Source organism: Lepisosteus platostomus, chromosome 3 (genome assembly GCF_059453375.1).
Source record: "Lepisosteus platostomus isolate fLepPlt1 chromosome 3, fLepPlt1.hap1, whole genome shotgun sequence".
Classification (NCBI taxonomy): domain Eukaryota; kingdom Metazoa; phylum Chordata; class Actinopteri; order Semionotiformes; family Lepisosteidae; genus Lepisosteus; species Lepisosteus platostomus.
This window is the reverse complement of record NC_142613.1, coordinates 32,121,963-32,142,458: the sequence shown is the minus strand read 5'-3', so window position 1 is coordinate 32,142,458 and position 20,496 is coordinate 32,121,963. Positions and strand designations below refer to the sequence as shown.

The 20,496-nt window shown below is 41.0% G+C and overlaps 1 protein-coding gene across 3 annotated transcripts in view; it reads left to right on the top strand.

Moving 5' to 3' along the window:
* Positions 1-20,496, top strand: part of LOC148674742 (3',5'-cyclic-AMP phosphodiesterase 7B-like) — an 87,379-nt gene that overhangs the window by 10,481 nt on the left and 56,402 nt on the right. For all 3 annotated transcript variants that reach the window (XM_088625265.1, XM_088625268.1, XM_088625267.1), the window contains exon 2: positions 9,169-9,229. Coding sequence is in view for 2 of the 3 variants with exons in the window: in XM_088625268.1 (XP_088481394.1) it covers positions 9,169-9,229 (61 nt within the window). In the remaining variant the exon portion in view is untranslated. The remainder of the gene's footprint in view (positions 1-9,168; positions 9,230-20,496) is intronic.

The window sequence follows — 20,496 nt, the reverse complement described above, 5'->3', positions numbered from 1 at the left end:
GTGATTTTGTTTTAATGATGATGCAAAGTGCATTAGTATCTTGTCTTTGCATTCTGTTAGAGCTTCTCAGGCAGACCTTTCTCAGCATGATTTCATTGTAAAACTAGTAGTATTTTACTACTAAGTAAAAATACCGGTGCTAAGCATGAATTGAAAGACCATTAGAAGCAAATGACAAAATATGGGATTATACAAACTGTTAGGAATGGATCGGTTGTTTGCATTTAGTTAACATTTAAATATACACTGATGTACAAAAGTCTTAGACATGACCTTTTCTACTTTTGCACTTAAATATTTTCATTCTTTATGTAGAAATATAATTATATTGTACTATGCTACTAAGTGTATTGATAACAGTTTTTTAATACAACAATTCATCCTTAAAATGCGTATTTTGGAATATAAAATGTTGGTTTAACATTATAGACTTCTAGTGTGTAACAAATGGCACTAATGACAAGCAACCCCTGACAAGAAGTTAATTCTGTTTGGCTGGCACATGGATTCAATTCTACAACTTTTCACACTGAATGGTCATGTAGAATTTGCCTTGAGTTATTGCAAAGTAAATGCAAATGCTGTTGATATTACAGCTATTTAACAGAACAAATTCAAGGAACTCCTAACTGTTACACCGCGGAAAACCAGGGACTGAGGCAGACAGATTTCACAGACGTCTGGTTTTTATTGTGCATAACTTGGGCTCTGGTGCCTTTTTTGAGAGTCAGGTTCACACCCCCTCTGCCTTTGGGTTGTAGAAAGCAATACGAACGTGTCAAATGCCTCAGTCACCCCAAAACGACTCAAACTTTTCAGACAAAAACGTTGGCCCATTGTTGGTGGTGATGATGGTTGGCAGCCCCCAGCAGGCAAAGAGTGATTCCAGGAAATCTATGACTGCTTGAGTAGTGACCGATCCTGTGGAGGCTACTTCTGGCCATTTTAAATGGAAGTCATAGGCCACTATGAGGAAGAGCTGATGGGGCAGGACACCATGCTGCTCCCCACAGATGTCCAGCTGGAGGTGATCCCATGGCTAGGAGCTGAAGGTGAGGCAGAGTAGGCCCCCCTGTTTTCCCACTAAGGAGGCAGGCTTTGCAACTTCTGACCAGTGCCTCTATGTCCCGGTCGATTCTTGGCCACCACAACAGATCCTCTCACTGTTGTTTGGCCTTAAGAATTCCCCGGTGGCCTGCATGTGCCATCTGGAGAACACATGCTTGGAGACTGGCTAGAACAACCATGTAGGTCCCCCGGGCAACACAGGAGTCGTTCAAGCAAAAGAGCTCATCTTTGACGGGAAGGAAGGGGCCCAGTTCGACAGAACCCATGGAGGGCCAGCCCAAGCGTATAAAGGTGCGAAGGTGGGAGAGCACCAGATCCTGTTGTAGTTGCTGGAGAGACTGTGGCCTGAAGTGGAGTGTAGAACATTTGAATGAGGTCGAGCTCAAGTGTGTCTGAATCAGGACCTCCAGGCAGGTTAGGAAAGGAGCGGGACAGTAGATCTGCAACTACATTCTCAGATTCTGGAGGGAACTTCAGTGCAATGTTGTATTGCTTTAGCCTCTCAGAACATCGGTGGAGTCTGGGTGGTGGATGCCCTGTTCCTGAAGTGGCGAGCAGTGGCAAGCAGTGCAGTGAGGGCCTGGTGGTCCACCCGTAGTGTGAGTGCACGACCACAAAAATACATGTGCTACCTCTCACATGCCCAGACGCAGGTCAGGGCCTCCTGCTCCCCCACAGAGTACTTCTGTTCAGTTGGACTGAGAGCCCGGGAGGAGAAGACGATAGGTCACTATACCCCGTTGTGAAGCTGGAACAGTACAGCTCCCATGGCAGTGCTGGAGGCATAGCAAGTGACAAAGGGCGGGCCGGAGAGGTCGAAGGGTTCCAGAACAGGTGTGAGGTGAGCTGAGCATTCAGGAGATGGAAGACTTCAGAGCAGGCAGGAGTCCAAACCAAATGGGCATCCTTCTGCAGCAGCTGATGCAGTGGGGCTGTAGTGGCTGAGAAGTGTGGAAGAAACTGGAGATAGTAGGGAGTTATCCCAAGGAAGAAGGTGACCTGAGCTGGCATGGTAGGCTCTTGGATGCGCTGAATGGCCTCAATGTTGGAGTGCAGCAGGGTGAGGCCGGCAGCTTTGAGCCGAAAACCCACAAACTCTATGGCGTAAGTGGCAAACACATTTCTCTCCGTTGAGGGTGAGGTGGTTGTGGTGAAGCAACTTGAAAACCCTTTGGAGGCGCTCATCATGGCTGGCATGTGTTGGGCCATGAACCACAGAAGACTACTCCAGGGATTCCGGCAAAGATAGTGGACATCACTTTCAGGAAACAGCTGGGGGCGGAGCTCAATCCAAAGGGCACCCTTTGTGTAGCGGAAGACACCGATGTGTGTGACGACAGCTGTCAAGTTCTGGCTGTCAGGGTGGAATGGAACCTGGAGGTAGCCCTGACGAAGATCCAAATTCATAAATACAGTGGAACTGGAGAACTGTGAGGTGAGCCCTAGTATGTAGCAGCAGGAGAATACACACATCATTCAGCTCAACAGTGCACGTTTTGAAAGCTCTGGGCACTGCATTCACTGTGTGAACTGTGGTAGGAGCATAGGACAGCGAAGCTGAAGCTGAACACTGTGGGTTGGCCGGCGCTGAACAGCAGACCTTAGCAAAGTGATTATACTTGCCGCATCGTTGACACTGATGCCCTCGGGCAGGGCAGTTCTGAGCCCTGGTGGCATGAGAAGGTGAACTGCAATTCCCGCTGTTTCTCTGTTGCGTTACGCCGGAGACCCGGGTTTGTGCCCCAGGTGTTGAGGGACGAAACAGGTGACGGAGGGCACGAGCCCGTGCGGAACCGCAACGGTCACATCAGCAACATTCTGATGCACGGTCTCTCCCGGCAGCTGTCCTTCCTGTGGTGAATGACACTCTGGGGGGCAGTGAAGTGTGCTTTCAAAAGCTCCAGAGCTTCAGCGTAAGTTCCACCGGGGCCGAGAGTGTGGAACATGTGCTGTCCCTTGGTCCCTAGGCAGTGTACAAGGATCGCTTTTTTCCTGGCGTTCGGCACATTCCTAAGGGTCAAGTGCAGCCCAGTAAGTTTCAAAAGCGTCCACCCAGCAAGTCCAGGGCACTGAAGGCACACCAGGTAAAGCGAGGAACGGCGGAGGTGGTGGGAGTGAAATCTCCATCCTTGTCGCCAATGTTACACCGTAGAAAACCAGGGACTGGGGCGGACAGATTTCACAGACGTCTACTCTTTATTGTGTATAACTCGTAACGGACACAGAATGGCAAAAACCCGCCAAGGCACCCAAGTGGCGTAAAGCGGTAACCCCCAAAACCCAAAGAGCAACAGCGTTGTAAACCCCAAACGGACACTGTGTGCGACATAACACTAACCATGCTGCATCAGACTTGACAAAGAAAGTACTGTATAGTCAATATCTGCTCAGTAGCACAGATACTAAGGAGACAAAGGACATCATATATGTTGTGTGTTCAAAATCACATACTGTACTCATAAATGCTGCTGTGTTTACTGCTAAAAAAATACCATACTTCTTAACTCAGCATTAAATGTTTGTTTAAATACTGCAACCTGTTATCCAATTAGTATAATCAATTGGTAGTTGATGTTCAAAACATTTTAAATTGATGTAGATACAGAAATACTGCTAATACTGGAGACCTCTAAAGTGTAAAGTAATGCCGTAGAACCCTCATGGTGATTTTCATTAGCATCTGGTATCCATGTCTTACTCATTACACAGTAGGAGGTCATTTACATTATATGCACTGTAGGCATAGAGGTGTCATGGGAAAAGTAGCAATTGTCTTAAACTTTTCAGTTTATTGACAACTGTTCAATAAAATCTTTACAAACTACAACTTTAAAGTTGTAGCCAACATTTCTATCCTGCTCATATTCTAATAAATAACCTTATAAAGATAAGATTAATGTTAGTATTTATAAACATAGTATATATACAAGAATGTTTTTCTGGAATGGAAAACTTAATCTAAAAAATTATCTTTAAAATTGCTATCAATGTGGTAAACAATATGTGTTTTTGCCTTTAGTTCAACTGAACACATAAGATCCCGATGCTCGTGAAGGCAGTCTGTGAGCACTGGTCTAGTGACTGTCCTGCAACATTAAAACATTTTGGGCAGATGATGGGTAATTCCTTTGTAGCAGTATAAAATTATATTTAATGTCTTGCTCAAATTCATTAAGTCCACTCATTTTGCAGCAATACTGTATATTGTCTGTTGTCATTGTTAACAATAGTTTAAGCCTTTATAATGCTCTAAGATTATATAAATGCCGTAAAGTAGGATCTTGCCTTTCATGGACAGACAAACATTAATAATGGCTACATTATTATTATACATAATTCATTTTACATAGTGCACGTCTCATGCTTCTGCTGTTGCCATAGTGGGGCCGACTTAATCTAGTCTTTAATCACATACTCCTGTTGGAAGACTTGCTTGTTTCACTTTCGCCCAAGTGTGTAAATTTAACAAAAACAAATAGAATTACAGTATGTGGAGAAACAGCAATTTAACCGGAACAGACCTGTATATAGACCTCTTATATAACTGCAGTTTTAATTCTACATCTGCAGTATATTTGTGGTTCAATATATTAGCCACTACGTAATTAGCTTAGTAGAGTAAAAAAAAAACACAACACTTAAATTAAGGAATTAGCAATACAATTTTTTAACCACAATATATTTTTTTAAAAAATATGTTCTTGTAAATATCATAATCAGTGAGAAAGCAGCCTGCATTGAATACCTGAATAGACCAAATATATTGTTGTTTGCTTTGTTCTTAAAATGTGGAAAATTTTGATCATTCAAAAATCAATATAAAATAATAATTTAAGTTATAGTACAAAAAACACAATCTTCTTTTTTGTGCAGAACAAGTTTGCAGAGATGTTCTTGGATTGGCAACATAGGCTTGGATTGAGACTGATTTGATTATGTTAGCAAACATAGTTCTGGTGTTAAGCTCTGGTACCACAGAATCTAATGATAATAAATTAAAGCTGTGATCACTGTACTCTGGAGCTTACTCATTTGCATGAATGGTTGATAGAATCTGTGTTTGCCTGTTATTCACTTTTTTATGCTGCATTTCCTTCTCGGTGGAAGGGGAAATGGTTTGAGAGCAGAAACAAGAGATTTAAACAATACAGATTTAAACAAAAGTAAATTTACAGTTCCCTTTTTCCAGTCAAAAGAACTGAATCTATCCAAACATTTGACCTCTCTACTAATATCAAATGTAAATCCCACTGCTTGGTTGTGTCTTGATGTCATAGTCAAGTGGTACTTTTGGAAATTAGCTATGAGTAGGGCAGGTGAAGATTGGATTTGATCTTGACCATAGTCTCATTTTGTCTGTCTCCAAGTCATACTGTGCAAAATCTCTAACAAGTTTCTCAGTTACCTCTTTTGTGGTGAAACATTTGAATCTCTTACATGTCTTGTTTTGGTCTCGTGTATATCATCTGAGAATGTCAATGGAGTTTTACAAAATTGTGCCCCAAAGAGAGTTTTAGATTTTGTGGTAATTCATTTTTACTTTTGCTATTTTGCTCCAGGTTAAATCTAAACTTCATGGCAGCTTTTCAGTGGAAAGACACAAGATGCCTCTGGCAAAGAAAGAGCTACCACCAAGGGATGTGTTTGGAATTCGCTGGTAGCAGGACCTTATATAACTTTTGTTTTCCTTTGTTTTAAAAATATCTTCAGGGTATAATAGTTGTGTACTCCGTGACATGGGTTCTGATGAACCCACCCGGCTGATATGATTATGGTGCCTCAATGGTTGCTAATTGATTGACCTCCATGATAATGTAGTTACATGCTTTTCATCGTTTTGCTTGGTCAGTCAGTGAATAAGCCACTTTGAAGTAAATACCAGTACTACGAAGAGAGTACAGATAGCATTTAAGAGGAGTTTACTCCTGGAATTTGAACACATAAAATTAATTAACTCTGTGACCAATCTAGTATTCTTGTTGGTTGATTTATGAAGGTTTTGAGTGTTCTGCTTTTTTTATAGTCTTGATCTGGTACTTTTCACACTGTATGTCTGCTCTGTGACACCCCACTGTTTCTGTTTCATGTGTCATCATGCATTCAGGCTTCTAGGTGTGAAGTTACACCTGAGAGAACTACAGCATATGAAAAAAGAGCAATACCAATTTTATTACCCTTACTTCTCTTACTTATCTCCAATTTTTCTTCACTGCAACTACTAAATAGGACTTTAGCTTAACTTGTCACTTGAAGGCTAGCACTTTCTATGGGACAGTGTCCTTGGTCACCATTCTCAGGAATTGGTTTGGAAATTGTGGTTCAGAGAGATGAGTGCTACTAACTGGTCCACCACTTACAGCAGCAAACTGGTTTTCTTTGGAGATCTTCCATCCCAGTACTAATGAGTCCTTTCTTGCTTAGTTTCGGGAATCATGCTAGGAAATAGTAACACAAAATATCCAAATCATAACCTATCATAGACTGCAGAATGATATTCAGAATATAAAATGCAGATTTTCAAAGCATGCAGAAACAAAAACACAGAATGATTGTCAGCAAGAAAACTTACATATTAAGAAAATTAATTTTAAATACTGGGAAATTCATAATTAATCTTTAAAGTGTAACGTTAATGTAATTTCAGTGTTTTTATGTATAAACTCAGCCTTGAATGATTTTTACAAAATCTGATTATGAAATTAAAGAGTATTCCTTTTTATAGATGAAAAGACTACTATTATTTATTTACTTTTCCACACCACAGACAACAGAATACAAGGCACAATTTTGTGTTGAATGGTATTCATTTTTATGAGATATGCCTTTTCCTCCTTTAACTGCCAATCAGTTAATCTTCCCGAAGTTTAAAAATAAAACATATCTGCTCACAGTTCTATTGTTCAGCATGGCAAATGGTATGGAAACATTGTGGCAGGATGTGGACAACATATACATAAAAAACACAGAGGATTTCCCCGTTCTAACTAATTCTAACAATTCACAAAGAGCTTCCGTAACAACATAAAATATGTAAGAAAAAAAAGGATGACTTTGAATGTATGGGGGATGGGGGTGGAGTACAGTCATGAAGTCAAGCTTCACTCAGAGTTATAGTAAGGCATTTCACTTTGGTTTAAGGGGGAGAATCGTTTTTTACATACATATGTCAATGAAGATAGATTTTAAAAATTTGGAACTTCATACCAGATTTTAAAACTGCTTTTGTGCTTTTTATTCCATGCACAAGCTTCTGTGCTTCCAAATGCACAAGGCTGTCCAATCCTTGTTCCCCTGCTAATATTCTGTGAAATAAAATAACAAGCAAAATCTTCCACAGCCTAAGTTATCGACAAGTTTCCACATGATTTAAAATATTTTTACAAGTACTCATCCTGCCAGATTGGAATTAAATATGAATTCTCATTTGAATATTGAAAAGCCTATAAATTCAAATAGGCCTTCTTAAGAAAACAGTTCAATAGGTGTTAATATGATACTTGCTGTGCATACTGTTATAGTTATATATGTCATACAAGATGCATGAGTTATTCATTAATATCATACCTGTATTAATATCAGCTTTAAAGCAATCAAGCCTAAACACTATCCAAGTATATTACTGAAGATTGATTCCTCATTTTGTAATATTAAGAATATAAAGAAATGTATTACAGAGATTAACATGTTGTGTCAATTCAGTGTTCAGTAATAATAATCTAGCAAATCTAGCATCTGCTCTTTATTACATTCTCAGTGATAATGAATGTAATTGGTACTCAATCTATTTTTGAAGATGTACACTACTTTAATTTTTGTCTCCATTGTTATGTGTCTGATAACTTATGCACATTTTGTTTTATTATGTAAAACCGTCAAAACAGCACTATCTGTTTAATTTGCAAGTATTAATTTAGTTATTTTATCAGATATTGAGTGTGTCGGGTTTTTTTACTGTAAAAAAACCATGAGCAAACCTATGTCATCAGGTGTAGTTGGAAATTAATCCATATCATATTTATAATGTTTTAAGTTGATGGTTGTTGTCCTGACCAGTAGATGGAGTTCAAAAGCTCTATTTCAGACACACAGAAATAAACAGTAATTTATTAATAGCAGGACTACATGGCTCACAGTTGGGATTTTTGTACTTTAGAAAAGATAGAGATAGAGATAGATAGAGATAGAATTAACCAACTAATCTCACCATCTGAAGTTTCAACGCACAACATGATTATTTTGAAAACAATAATATAATAGCTCATATAGTGTGTATAATGGTGAAAATGATTAGACAGAACTTTCGTTTTTGATTTATTTTTGCAGTTTGTGCTGGCATTTAACTTCCTTTCACCCATAAAAGTGTGAAAGTTTGAACACAGGTGCACAGGGACGATTTAGAGACATTTATTAAACCTAACTGCCTGCCTTTGGAAGTTGGAAGGCAGCCAGAACACCTGCTGAAATCACATGTAAACTCTACACTTCAACCAGAGTCCACAATCAAACCCAGGAACCAAGAAACGGCAGTGTTAACATCCACACAACCATGTCTCCCAATACTGAACGTGTAAAACTCTATGTTCAGCATGAGATGCACATCACTGAGTGTAGTCAATTCTTTATGTAGCTGGGGAAAATAAATAGTACAGGTGGATATTAAATCAGTATTCCAGTTCTCATGATCTTCTTTAGCATTTTATTATAGGTTTGAAATAATCCTTCATAACCAAGCTTTCTGTCACAGGCTGTCATAAGCATGAGGCTCAACATGGGTTACACCCAGGAAGGGACACCAGTCCATTGCATGGCACACACAGACATAACACACGCTCACACCAGGGCCAATATTACAGAATCCAATTAACTTATCAGTATACGTCTTTGGACTGTGGAATGACACCGGATCACTTGGAGATAACCCACACAAACACTGGAAGAACATACAAACTCCATGCAGATAGCACCCCAGGAATAGACCCCAGGGCCCTAGCAATGCGAGGCACCAGTGCTAATCACTGTACCACCTTATCACCCTGCATTATTATTATTAGTAGAAGTATTGATAATATTAATAATGAATTCTTCTGATTGTTTTTACAGAGGTGTGGAGCAATCTCATTTGAAAGTCCAGATCAGAATTCTTTATGTGTTCGCATGCTAGGTAAGAAACTACTTCTTTCTTATTTCCTGGATTCTGCTTTCTCTCTTTCTGGGTGGTGATTACTGTTAATGGCAGTAGTGCTTTCAAATGATCAATATTTGCTGCATTTGGAAGATCTCTCACTACTCTTTTTTGTTTATTTACGAGCTTTTGGTTTTTAAGCGGAAGAAAAATGTCAAAAGTTGTTCAAGATGGCATACATTGCAATAGGAAACAATGTAAAAGTGTGTAGAAAAGCTGGAGAGAAAGGCAAAGGGTTTAGATTCAGGAACTATCTTTCAAAAAAGCGCATCACCTGCTACTGAGACTGGATGAAAGAATGAGAAAGAATGGATTTTTAATGTATGCTATGTGCTCACACAATTTCCTTTTGATGACATAAGACTGCTTGCTATCTGATTAACAGAATTTACAAGGCATCAGTCCATTACCTGGATTTCATCAAAATACCAAAAAATTAAAAAAAGTCTTAGTCAGATTTGAACATTGTTGTTAATAAATAATTATTTTTACACACCACAGTATACAAATTCAAAAATCAAACTGAATTATTTCCAGTATTTTCACTACCAACCAGTATCATAACAATTCTGTTTGGCATTTTATTGGTTAATAATACTGCTGTGCTGGTGTTTATTACAGCCTTTGTGCTCTATTCATTTTAAATGTGTTTATATAAAGAAAGAACACAGCCATATTATTGCTGTATCATATTTGATCTGCACACATAAAATAAAAAAATACACTTTCTACATAAGATTTTTATTAAAATACATTTCATTATTAAGAATTCAGGAACTTTTATTTTTTATTTTTTATGTTTAAAACTTGAAGTGGAGAATTACCTCATACTGTACTACTACTACTCAAAACTCACAGTACCATTCCCTACCACTGAGGAAAAGTCTGGTATCAAAAAACCCTTCAAACTACAAGAGAGGTTTGACGGTAAAGCAAACAGAAGTAATGAAGCACATAACTCATCAAGTGCAATGACACAACCTTGTTCATAATGTTGTCTTCCTTTAGACAGACAAGTACTTACTGCTATGTGACTGTCTTATGAAGTCTCTAAAATTTGACATACTATACTAGAGACTTCATAAGAATGTGAATGTGTTACAATTTTTAAAGGCAATGGTAGTCAGGAATCTGGGAGTCACACTTGATCTTTCTCTGTCCTTTGAGCCCCATGTGAAAAATTTGAAAAAGTCGTCTTTTTGCACCTTAGAAAAACCAAGGCTTGATTTCTGGATGCACCTGTTTTACTCTATGGGCTCACTAAAACTCTTCTCCTTAAGTTGGAATATGTCCAAAGCTCTCCAGCACGTCTTCTAACTTACATCAGACCCTGGCAGCATTTTCAATCCCACACTTACATCTCTATAATTGTTGTCTGTTAAGTCACATATTCGATATAAGATCTTGTAATTGTCTTGTAAGGTATTATAAAAGCTGGCTCCATTATACAGTACATCTCTGAACTCCTTCATGTTTACACTAGGCTCTGTTCAGTTGAGGCTGGTCCATTGATCAGTGTACTGTATATAGGACTAACTCACGGACCTTTGGAGACCTTGTTCTGTCACTGCTCCAATGTTATGGAATGCCATCCGTCAGACTTTACAAGAGACAAAGTCTCTGCCTCTCCTCAAATGCAAACTCAAAACTTTACTACAGCCTGTATCTGATTGACCTACATCTGAATGAACCTATATGATTGTGTTTTGTCTTTTTCTTCATGGCATCTTATTATTATTGTTGTTGTTGTTGCTGTTATTATTTAATAAGACAATAAGAAATTATTTTCAGTGGCAGATAAAATGGTATTTTATTGCACAGTACTTACATAAGTAAATTAATCATGTTGATCAACATTTCTCATCAACAGGGTGTCTATAGTGCAAAAAGCTAGGCTAGTACAGGATCAGATTGGGATCTATATCATTCCACTCCTAGAGCAAGGACAAGCATGTGCCTGTTCACTGGTCTCTAAGCCCTTGATGAGCAGCATGTGGTAGACATTGTCCTGCTGGTGTGTGGTCATGTCTAGATAAGCTTGACAGATCAATGCAGCACCATGCAGTCAGGCTGAAATCAATCAGCAAGAGGGATATCCCAGATACAGGTATATACAGATATATCCCAGAACAGGGATATACTTTATCTTTTCGTGTGTGTGACAATATTTTTATTCGGTGTCCAATAACATGTTTTTGCAATCAATCTGAAGTAATATGTGCTTTGTATTGTTTTTCAAGTTATAACTACCAAACTGAATTTCATATACAACTGATGTACTGGACTACTATTATACTATTACTATAGATTGCTACCATATGTACCATGAAATACTCTAGAAATTCAGAGAAAAATTAGGCCAATGCATGATATTTATCCTAGTTTATTACAGAGCAATCTTTTCTTATTACCATGTTGAACAAGTTCAGTGACATTCAGATCCCCGTAAGAGTTAGTGGAGTGCAGATCAGATTAATTCTACACAGTAAATTTACCTTGACAGCAATAAGACTCCTAACATTGGCATTACGACCCACATAGTTTTGCTTCCTCCACTAAGACATCTCTGTCCGTTTGAAAATGTTTTGAGTTTTCTCCAGCAATCTTGGGCATAGCCAAATGAAACACAGTCTGGGGATCCATCAGAAAACTAACCTGTCTGCCACTATCCTTGATGATGTCATTCATGCTAATGTGAAAATTGTAATGATGCAGCCTGGTGATGAGCTATGATGATGTTGCTTTTATGATAACTTAATGACTAAACAGGTTATATAGTCTTTCATGGCACCCATGGAATATGTTGCTTTGATGTTGAATGTTGTAGCTGGGTTTACTAATGACTGACTATGTCTAGGTCATCCTTAATGATTTCTATTATTTGGTAGCATTGCTGGAAGCAGATATTTTTGTATCATCAATGCTGTGTCCCTTTTACATGTGTACACTGGTCAGCTCTATGGGTGAAAACTCTGCCGCACACATTTGTCATCACTAATGCATTATTCCACTTCTAATTTCAGTCTCAAGAGTTACCATGAGGTAGAAATGGAGGACACTAGAACTAACATTTTCTAAAAAAATGTCCAAATATCATACTCAGTGAAGGCAGTAATCTTGTGTCAATCATTAATGCCTAAAGTCATCTTGTACATTTCTCTGGTACTGCTTTCTAGAAAGTACCCAATCCATTAAATGTGTCACATCAATTTTTTACCTATCTAAGAAAAAACACGATGAACAAAATGATAACATTTAAAAAAAATACTGTGACCTTAGCTCCATCAGAACCATCTGGGAATATCTTGCAAAGAGTTTTGTTTGTCAGTCTTGTAAAATCTCTGAATTACAGTAGAGTAGTGCAGATGTTCTAAGAGCAAAGAAAGGAAACTAATTTGACAGACTGGAACCCTGAGGTAAAAGTGACGCACTCAGCTTACTGTCTCACATGTCAAGGTCGTTTGGATAGAGCTAAGTATCATCAAGGAAAAAATATTGCAATTATTAATTATGTTTTCCTGCTAGTCTGTGTTATTATGAATTTAGAACGTCACTGGAAATATTATTTCCTCTTGAAGCCAGACAGCACTTAAAACTTAATAAATTACAAAACTCATAAAAACAGGAATTTTCTTTTATCGTTTTCAGACTTTATTTTAACTTGTGACAGACATTCAGAGACAACTATATGGCTCATTTAAATTGCATAATAAAAATCCTACATCTAGAACAAGTTTTTTTTGTCAAATTCAAACTGCAAAATCCTACATATTGTATATGTAAATAAAATCACTGAATTACTACATGCACACACACATTGCAATACCTGTATTCATATATGAGTTCATCTACTTCAATTCAGATCCAATTCAGTTCAATTTCAATCCAATCCAATTCACCGGAAAATATGCCCATACTCTAGCTAGTCTATACATAAGAAAGAATGTTGATGTGTATGCATAAAGAGATACATCACAGACCAGATTTTACAGATTGAAATATAAGACCTCTCAGATGCTTAAAGGAATTATCTGGTGGAACATAAAAAGATCAAATAAACTACACCACACCGTAGATCATAATGCACATTGTCATTGTATAATACCTGCATGCACCATATCACAGTGCCACCCTGCCAACAACAAAAAGCATTTTCTACATCATAATTCAGTATAGTGGTTTACAGATTTTTTTATATAAATTCACTTTTGGAATCTAAATGCAATAGAACATGAGCCCAAATGCTACTTTCTCACCAACCGAAAACTGTTTGCTATGTAAAACACTCAACAATTAGTGTGATACCTGTGAATGCACACTGACAGAGTGCAGTGAGATCTGGGTCATAGTGTGAATAGGGTAGTCTCATACAACTCATTAGATGAGTATCTGTAAGGCAAGAATGATATTTCAACTCAGTTTTGGATTAGTTCAGGTGGGTAGCTGTGTCAGCATGCTTAGGCTGCAAAGGAACAAGTAATAGGTTTATTCCATGCTGAAAACAGAAGAAAGGAAACATGTTGATACCCAAAGAAGGCTCTACAGCTGAAACCTTGCGTTTCTTTTCTTCTCTTTTCAGCATGGAATAAACCTATTATTTGTTCCTCAATTTTGGATATCCATTTGAGAAAAAAGCCAAGTCACAGAGGCTTGTGGAACCAATGTTTATATTCACTTTGAGTGCATGGGATGTCAGAAGAACGTACAGTACTTATCTCTGTTTCCCAGAGTCTTTGTTCTTTCACCTAGCTTTGAATTTGCTCATTCCAAGTCAAGTCTTGTGGTGATTTTCTCCATGTCAAGTCCACCTGCTCATATTTTGCTCTCAGTTTTCTGCCTGAAGGAAACAGCTGAAATGAAGATGACGATTTGTTAGATTTTGCCTCCATTTTTTTCAGGTGGTCACAGAATTGTTTTGGGATAAAACCTTTTCTCTTTGATGGTACAGATCTGGGTGAAGGGTTTTTTTTAGATCTGGGTGAAGGGCTCGTTCATGTTTAGCATGTTTTTCTCTAAGTGTGAAGACCACAGCTCCAGTTTCAGCACGAATACATTCACTGCACTCAATACAGTGTGACAAGTCTCTGCCCCTCTGCTGTAGTTTTGTCACGGAACCTATACGTGGAATAGGAGGATCCTTATGCGGGGCCGGAATCCCACAGGACGCAGAGTAGCAAAGGGACAATCCAAAAGACAAAATCGAAAGGCTGGGTCAATAAGGGAGGCAGAGGGTCCGGTAACGAGAGATATTCAAAAACAATTCAAAAGACAAAATCCAGAAGGCGAGGTCAAGAGGCGGAAGCAGAAGATTCATAACGGGAGATCAGTCGAAAGGTTTGGAAACGCGCACTGGAGAATACCAAGAAAGGCTTCTCAATAGTGAGCGTGGGAAGGTGTGCGAAGGGGGTTTAAATACTGAAAGGAAAGGGGTGTGATTGGATGATTTGTTAGGGAGTGAGAATTTGAGGAATCTGATGCATGTGAGAATGTGCTGGGTTCAATCATGGATGAGATTGGGAAGCAGAGGTCCCGGGAATGTAACGTCGTTTGCGAGGGAGAGTGTGGGGCGTGACAGTACCCCCCCCCTTTAGGGTTGGCTCCTGACGACCCCAGAGAGCGAATACGAACGAAGTAATCGATGAGGCTGCGATCCAAAATATCTTTCTCACAGACCCAGGAACGTTCCTCAGGACCATAGCCCTCCCAGTCGACTAGAAATTGTCGGCAACCTCGGAGCCAGCGGGCATCCAAGATCTTATTGACCGTGTAGGAAGGTAGACCATCAATGAGTCGTGGTGGGGGTGGAGGTGGCTGAGGCCGGGAGAGGGGGGATCTGTGTTAGGGTTTCAGGAGAGAGACATGGATGGAGGGGTGCGCCCTGAGAGTTGGAGGAAGAGCAAGACGATAGGTTACAGGGGTGAGCTGGGAGAGGATGCGAAAAGGTCCAATATAACGGGGTCCCAACTTATGTGAAGGCTGTCTAAGGGGTAAGTTTCTAGTAGACAGCCAGACAAACTGTCCTCGTCGTAGTCTGGGCACAGGTCGTCGATGACGGTCAGCGGTGGTCTTCTGCCACAAGGAGGTCTTCAGGAGGGCGGATCTGGCTTGTCTCCAAATCCTCTTGAGGAAAGTGAGGCGCGTCTGGAGGCAGGGAATATCCGAATCAGGGATAGAGTCCGGGAGAAGAGAGGGTTGGTATCCTAGAGAGCAATAGAAGGGAGACATCCCAGTGGTGGAGGAAGAGAGAGAGTTATGGGCATACTCAGCCCAGGGGAGGAGAGAGACCCATTCGTCTTGAGAAGCAGAGACGTAAGATCGAAGGTAAGTAAGAAGGTCCTGGTTGGTTCTTTCCGTCAGTCCAATGGATTCAGGATGATAGCCAGACATGAGAGATGTGGAAGTCCCAAGAGATTTGCAAAAAGTTCTCCAGAATCTTGAAATGAATTGAGGTCCTCGATCTGATACGATATCCTCAGGAATGCCGTGAAGTCTGAAGACATGAAGAATGAAGAGGTCAGCCATGTCTTGAGCAGATGGAAGGGCAGGAAGAGGAATGAAATGAGCCGACTTCGAGAATCCATCTACCACGACCATAATGGTAGTTTTGCCTTGACTTTCAGGAAGATCCATAAGAAAGTCCACTGAGATGTGGGACCAAGGTCTTCTAGGGGTTGGGAGTGGTTGGAGTAAACCGGGCTTCTTAAGACGGGAGGATTTGGACATGGCACAGATGGGACAGGCCTGCACGTACCCAGTAACATCAGTCCTCATAGAAGGCCACCAGAAATGTCTAGAGATGAATTCCAAGGTACGTTTGACACTGGGGTGACCTGCAAATAGTGAGTCATGACCCCAACGAAGAACAGTGGAGCGTATGGTATCAGGAACAAAGAGTCTGTCTGGAGGACACTGGGGGGGAACGGTTTGGTTGTGAAGTGCACGTTTGATTTGGTTCTCCAGGTCCCATCTAATAGCAGCCACAATTCTCTCAGGGGGTATAATAGGTTCAGGAGGGTCCAAAAAGCCAGGAGGATCATGGAGGCGAGATAGGGCGTCAGCCTTTATGTTCTTGGATCCCGGTGTATAAGTAATGAAAAAATGGAAACTAGAAAAGAAAAGTGACCAGCGGGCCTGGCGTGGATTCAAACGTTTGGCAGTTTGTAGGTAAGAAAGATTTTTATGATCCGTAAGAATAGTAAAAGGGTGTAGGGCCCCCTCCAACCAGTGTCTCCATTCCTCCAGGGCAAGTTTGATAGCCAGTAGTTCTCGGTCTCCAACATCATAATTAGTCTCGGCCCGGGAGAATTTTTTGGAGAAAAAGGCGCAGGGGTGGAGGATACCCTTCTCTCCATGACGTTGAGATAATATGGCACCGACTCCGTTGGCTGAGGCATCCACCTCGAGAATGAATGGAAGGTTGGGGTCTGGGTGACGGAGGAGGGGGGCTGTGGTGAACAGTCTCTTGAGATGAAGGAAAGCTTGGTCTGCCTCAGGAGTCCATTTCCCTTGATCAGGACCTTTTCGGGTCAGGGCTGTAATGGGGGAGACGACAGAGCTGAAATTCCTAATAAAACAACGGTAAAAATTGGAAAATCCCAGGAAGCGTTGAATTTGTTTTAAATTCTGGGGGGTTGGCCAGTTCTGTATTCAGTCTTGGCAGGGTCAATTTCAATGCCCAGGGGTGAGAGGATGTAGCCAAGGAAGTGGATTCTGGTAACATGGAAAGTACACTTTTCCAATTTGGCGTAGTTTGTTCTGAATCAAACGATGAAGAACCTCGCGCACATGAGAGACATGCTCCTGGGGACTACGGGAAAAGATTAGAATATCATCCAGGTATACCAGGGCATATTTGTGCAAGATATCCCTAAAGATGTCATTCATGAACTCCTGAAAGACAGCAGGAGCATTAACCAGTCCAAACGGCATTACTTGGTATTCATAATGACCGTGGGTAGTAATGAATGCCGTCTTCCATTCGTCAACCTCCCGAATGCGGATCAAATTATAAGCACCTCGGAGATCCAATTTAGAAAAAATAGTGGCGCCCCGGAGTGATTCCAAAGCCTATGAAATCAGAGGAAGGGGATAACTGTTCTTGATAGTTATGTTATTCAGACTGCGATAATCAGTGCAGGGTCTGAAAGAGCCGTCTTTCTTTTTAACAAAGAAGAAACCGGTGCAGGCAGGTGTGGAAGAGGGGCGGATGAAACCAGATTCCAAGGACTCCTGGATATAATCTTCCATAGCCTGAGTCTCCTCGTTGGAGAGTGAATAGACATGGCCCTTAGGGGGTAGAACCCCTGGAATTAGGTCTATAGGACAGTCAGATGGGCGATGAGGCGGGAGGGATAGGGCCTTCTGTTTACTGAAGGCTAGGTGTAGATCCGAGTACTGGGAAGGGATATTGGGGAGGTTATCTTGAGATATGCAGGAGACGGAAACTTTCTGAGGAAGCTGACAATGCAAAAGGCAATGGGAACCCCAGGCTGTGAGTTCCCTTTGTGACCAGGAGATGTGTGGGTTGTGAATCTGTAACCAAGGGAAACCAAGAACCAATGGGTGAGAAGGGGATTGAATGAGAAAGAACCGAATGACTTCCTGGTGGGTGGCGCCGATGCGAAGAGTGAGGGGAGGGGTCTGCCACTTCACCAGACCAAGGGAGAGGGGGGAGCCATCAAGAGTGAGGAGCCGAATGGGCTGGGTGACTGGCAACTGGGAAATATTCCAGGACAAAGCGAGTCCAGAGTCTAGGAAGTTCTCTTCGGAGCCAAAATCAACAAAAGCAGAGAGAGGTCTGTCCAGTAGTCCATGACAGGGTGGCTGGGAGAAAGAGTCTGGATCTGGGAGAGGAAGAAGTGACACTGGCCATAACAGCGGGTGGATAGGAGCGAGGAGGGCAACCGGGGCAGGTGGCTCGGAGGTGATCAGGGGAACCGCAGTAAAGGCATCGCCCCTCACGAAGTCGGCAATCTCTCTCCTCAGAGGTCAGTCTATGGAAGGAAGGCATTTGGGAGGGTGTGGGAGGGGTTCGATTGTCCGACCTTTGCTGTTGAAGCCTGAGCTCTAGTTCAAAAACTCGAGAAATGAAGGAGTCAAGTGATGGGAAGTCCAGGGGCAGGTGCACAACGTGATCCTTGAGTTCATCAGATAATCCGAGGCGGAAATAGTGAATCAGGGCATTGTGATCCCAAGCGAGTTGAGCAGCCAGAAAATGGAATTCGGAAGAGTAGTCCTGAAAAGAGCGAGATCCTTGAGTAAGGGAAGTGAGGCGTGCAACAATGAGGTGGTGAGAGTGCAACTGCCCAAAGGCAGATTGTAGAGCTGTCTGAAAAAGGTGGAAGTTGGCAGTCTCAGGAGCGTTTCGAGAGAGGAGATGTCCAGCCCATTCCAGAGCTCGTCCAGAGAGACAAGATACCATAAAAGCAATTCTTTCTCCATCGGTGGGGAAGCAGTCTGGGCGGATGTGAAAAGCCATCTGACATTGAGTCAGAAAGCCCCGACAACTGGAGGAGTCGCCATCAAATTTTTCCAGGAGGGGAGGGGGTAGAAGATTAATTTGTTTGAAGCGGGGGTGCAGGAGCAGGAGCTGCAGGTGGGGGAGACAGTGGAAGTGCAAAGTGGTCAGCTAGTTGCTGGACTGCCATAGTTAGCAGGTCCAGGTTCCGGGAGTGTTCGAGGAGAATAGAAAGTTGATTCTGGTCCGCTGGATCCATTTTAATATGGCTCACTATTCTGTCACGGAACCTATACGTGGAATAGGAGGATCCTTATGCGTGACCAGAATCCCACAGGATGCAGAGTAGCAAAGGGACAATCCAAAAGACAAAATCCAAAGGCTGGGTCAATAAGGAAGGCAGAGGGTCCAGTAACGAGAGATATTCAAAAACACTTCAAAAGACAAAATCCAGAAGGCGAGGTCAAGAGGCAGAAGCAGAAGCAGAAGATTCATAACGGGAGATCAGTCAAAAGGTTTGGAAACACACACTGGAGAATACTAAGAAAGGCTTCTCAATAGTGAGCATGGGAAGGTATGCGAAGGGGGTTTAAATACTGAAAGGAAAGGGGTGTGATTGGATGATTGGTTAGGGAGTGAGAATTTGAGGAATCTGATGCATGTGAGAATGTGCTGGGTTCAATCAGGGATGAGATTGGGAAGCAGAGGTTCCGGGAATGTAATGTCGTTTGCGAGGGAGAGTGTGGGGCGTGACAGTTTGCAATTTAAATGGCTCATATTTGACTTAATGTATGGATAATATCAGACAGCTAGCTACAGAGCTCATTTCTTGACTTTCAAAAGGTGACAATTTCAGGCATCAGATCTAAAAATATCTAGAGAACTTTTACCTAACCACCTCACATCTGCATGAAGAAATAACTCAGCATAGGTAGCATTAAGTTATTGCTGGTTGTCGGCGGATGACAAATTGGTAATTAATAAAGGAGGGACAATCAGGAAATTCAGGATGATTTCTGCAAAGTTCAATAAAGCCGGAATCGACCACTAATATTACTGGTGTACTGTAGGCAGTGATTGAAACCAGTTTCTCAATTGGAGTGTTTTTCTCAGTCACATAACTTTTGAATTCATTGCAGATTCACCTATTATTCACGCTTTGAATGGTAAAAGAGTAAGAAAGTCCTTCTTTGTTATTGAGTTTGTGAAGACCATTTTCATGAAACCAGTTAGCTGGGCCATATCAGTCCTGCCCACTTATTCCAAGTGGGAAAAATTCACAGTCTGCTAAGTCTTGGTGTATGTTGCCAAGATGTTCTTGGACAACTTTTCCACTCTTCTTGCTACTGTGCCAAAAAGCATGGTCTTGACAGCTGTAATTTGTATAATCTTTGAAACAAATGGTGACAGCAACTGTCTTTGCGCCATGGGTGAGTGCTTTCTTATGTTCTACCAGTATATGGCTAAACCAAAAAGACTGATGAGGTCTCAATAAACTCCTCAACTTATTTTTGTCTGAATCCCACTGTCTAAAGGATTTTTTCTCTTGACATTTTCCATTCATTGAGTTCCGAAACTGTCCTCAATTGGTTCTTTTACTTTATAAGGCTACACTTTAGTGGCCAATAAGAAATTCATTTTCCCATACCTGGTGTTAATGGTATGTTTTTGATGAAAAAAAGTAAAAAATCTAAATTAAAATTCCAGTTTATTCCAAACCTTATAGTGCATTTTAACTGCATTAGCAATTAAAAGAAACTAGGCATAAGTGGCTATGTCATAGATGGAT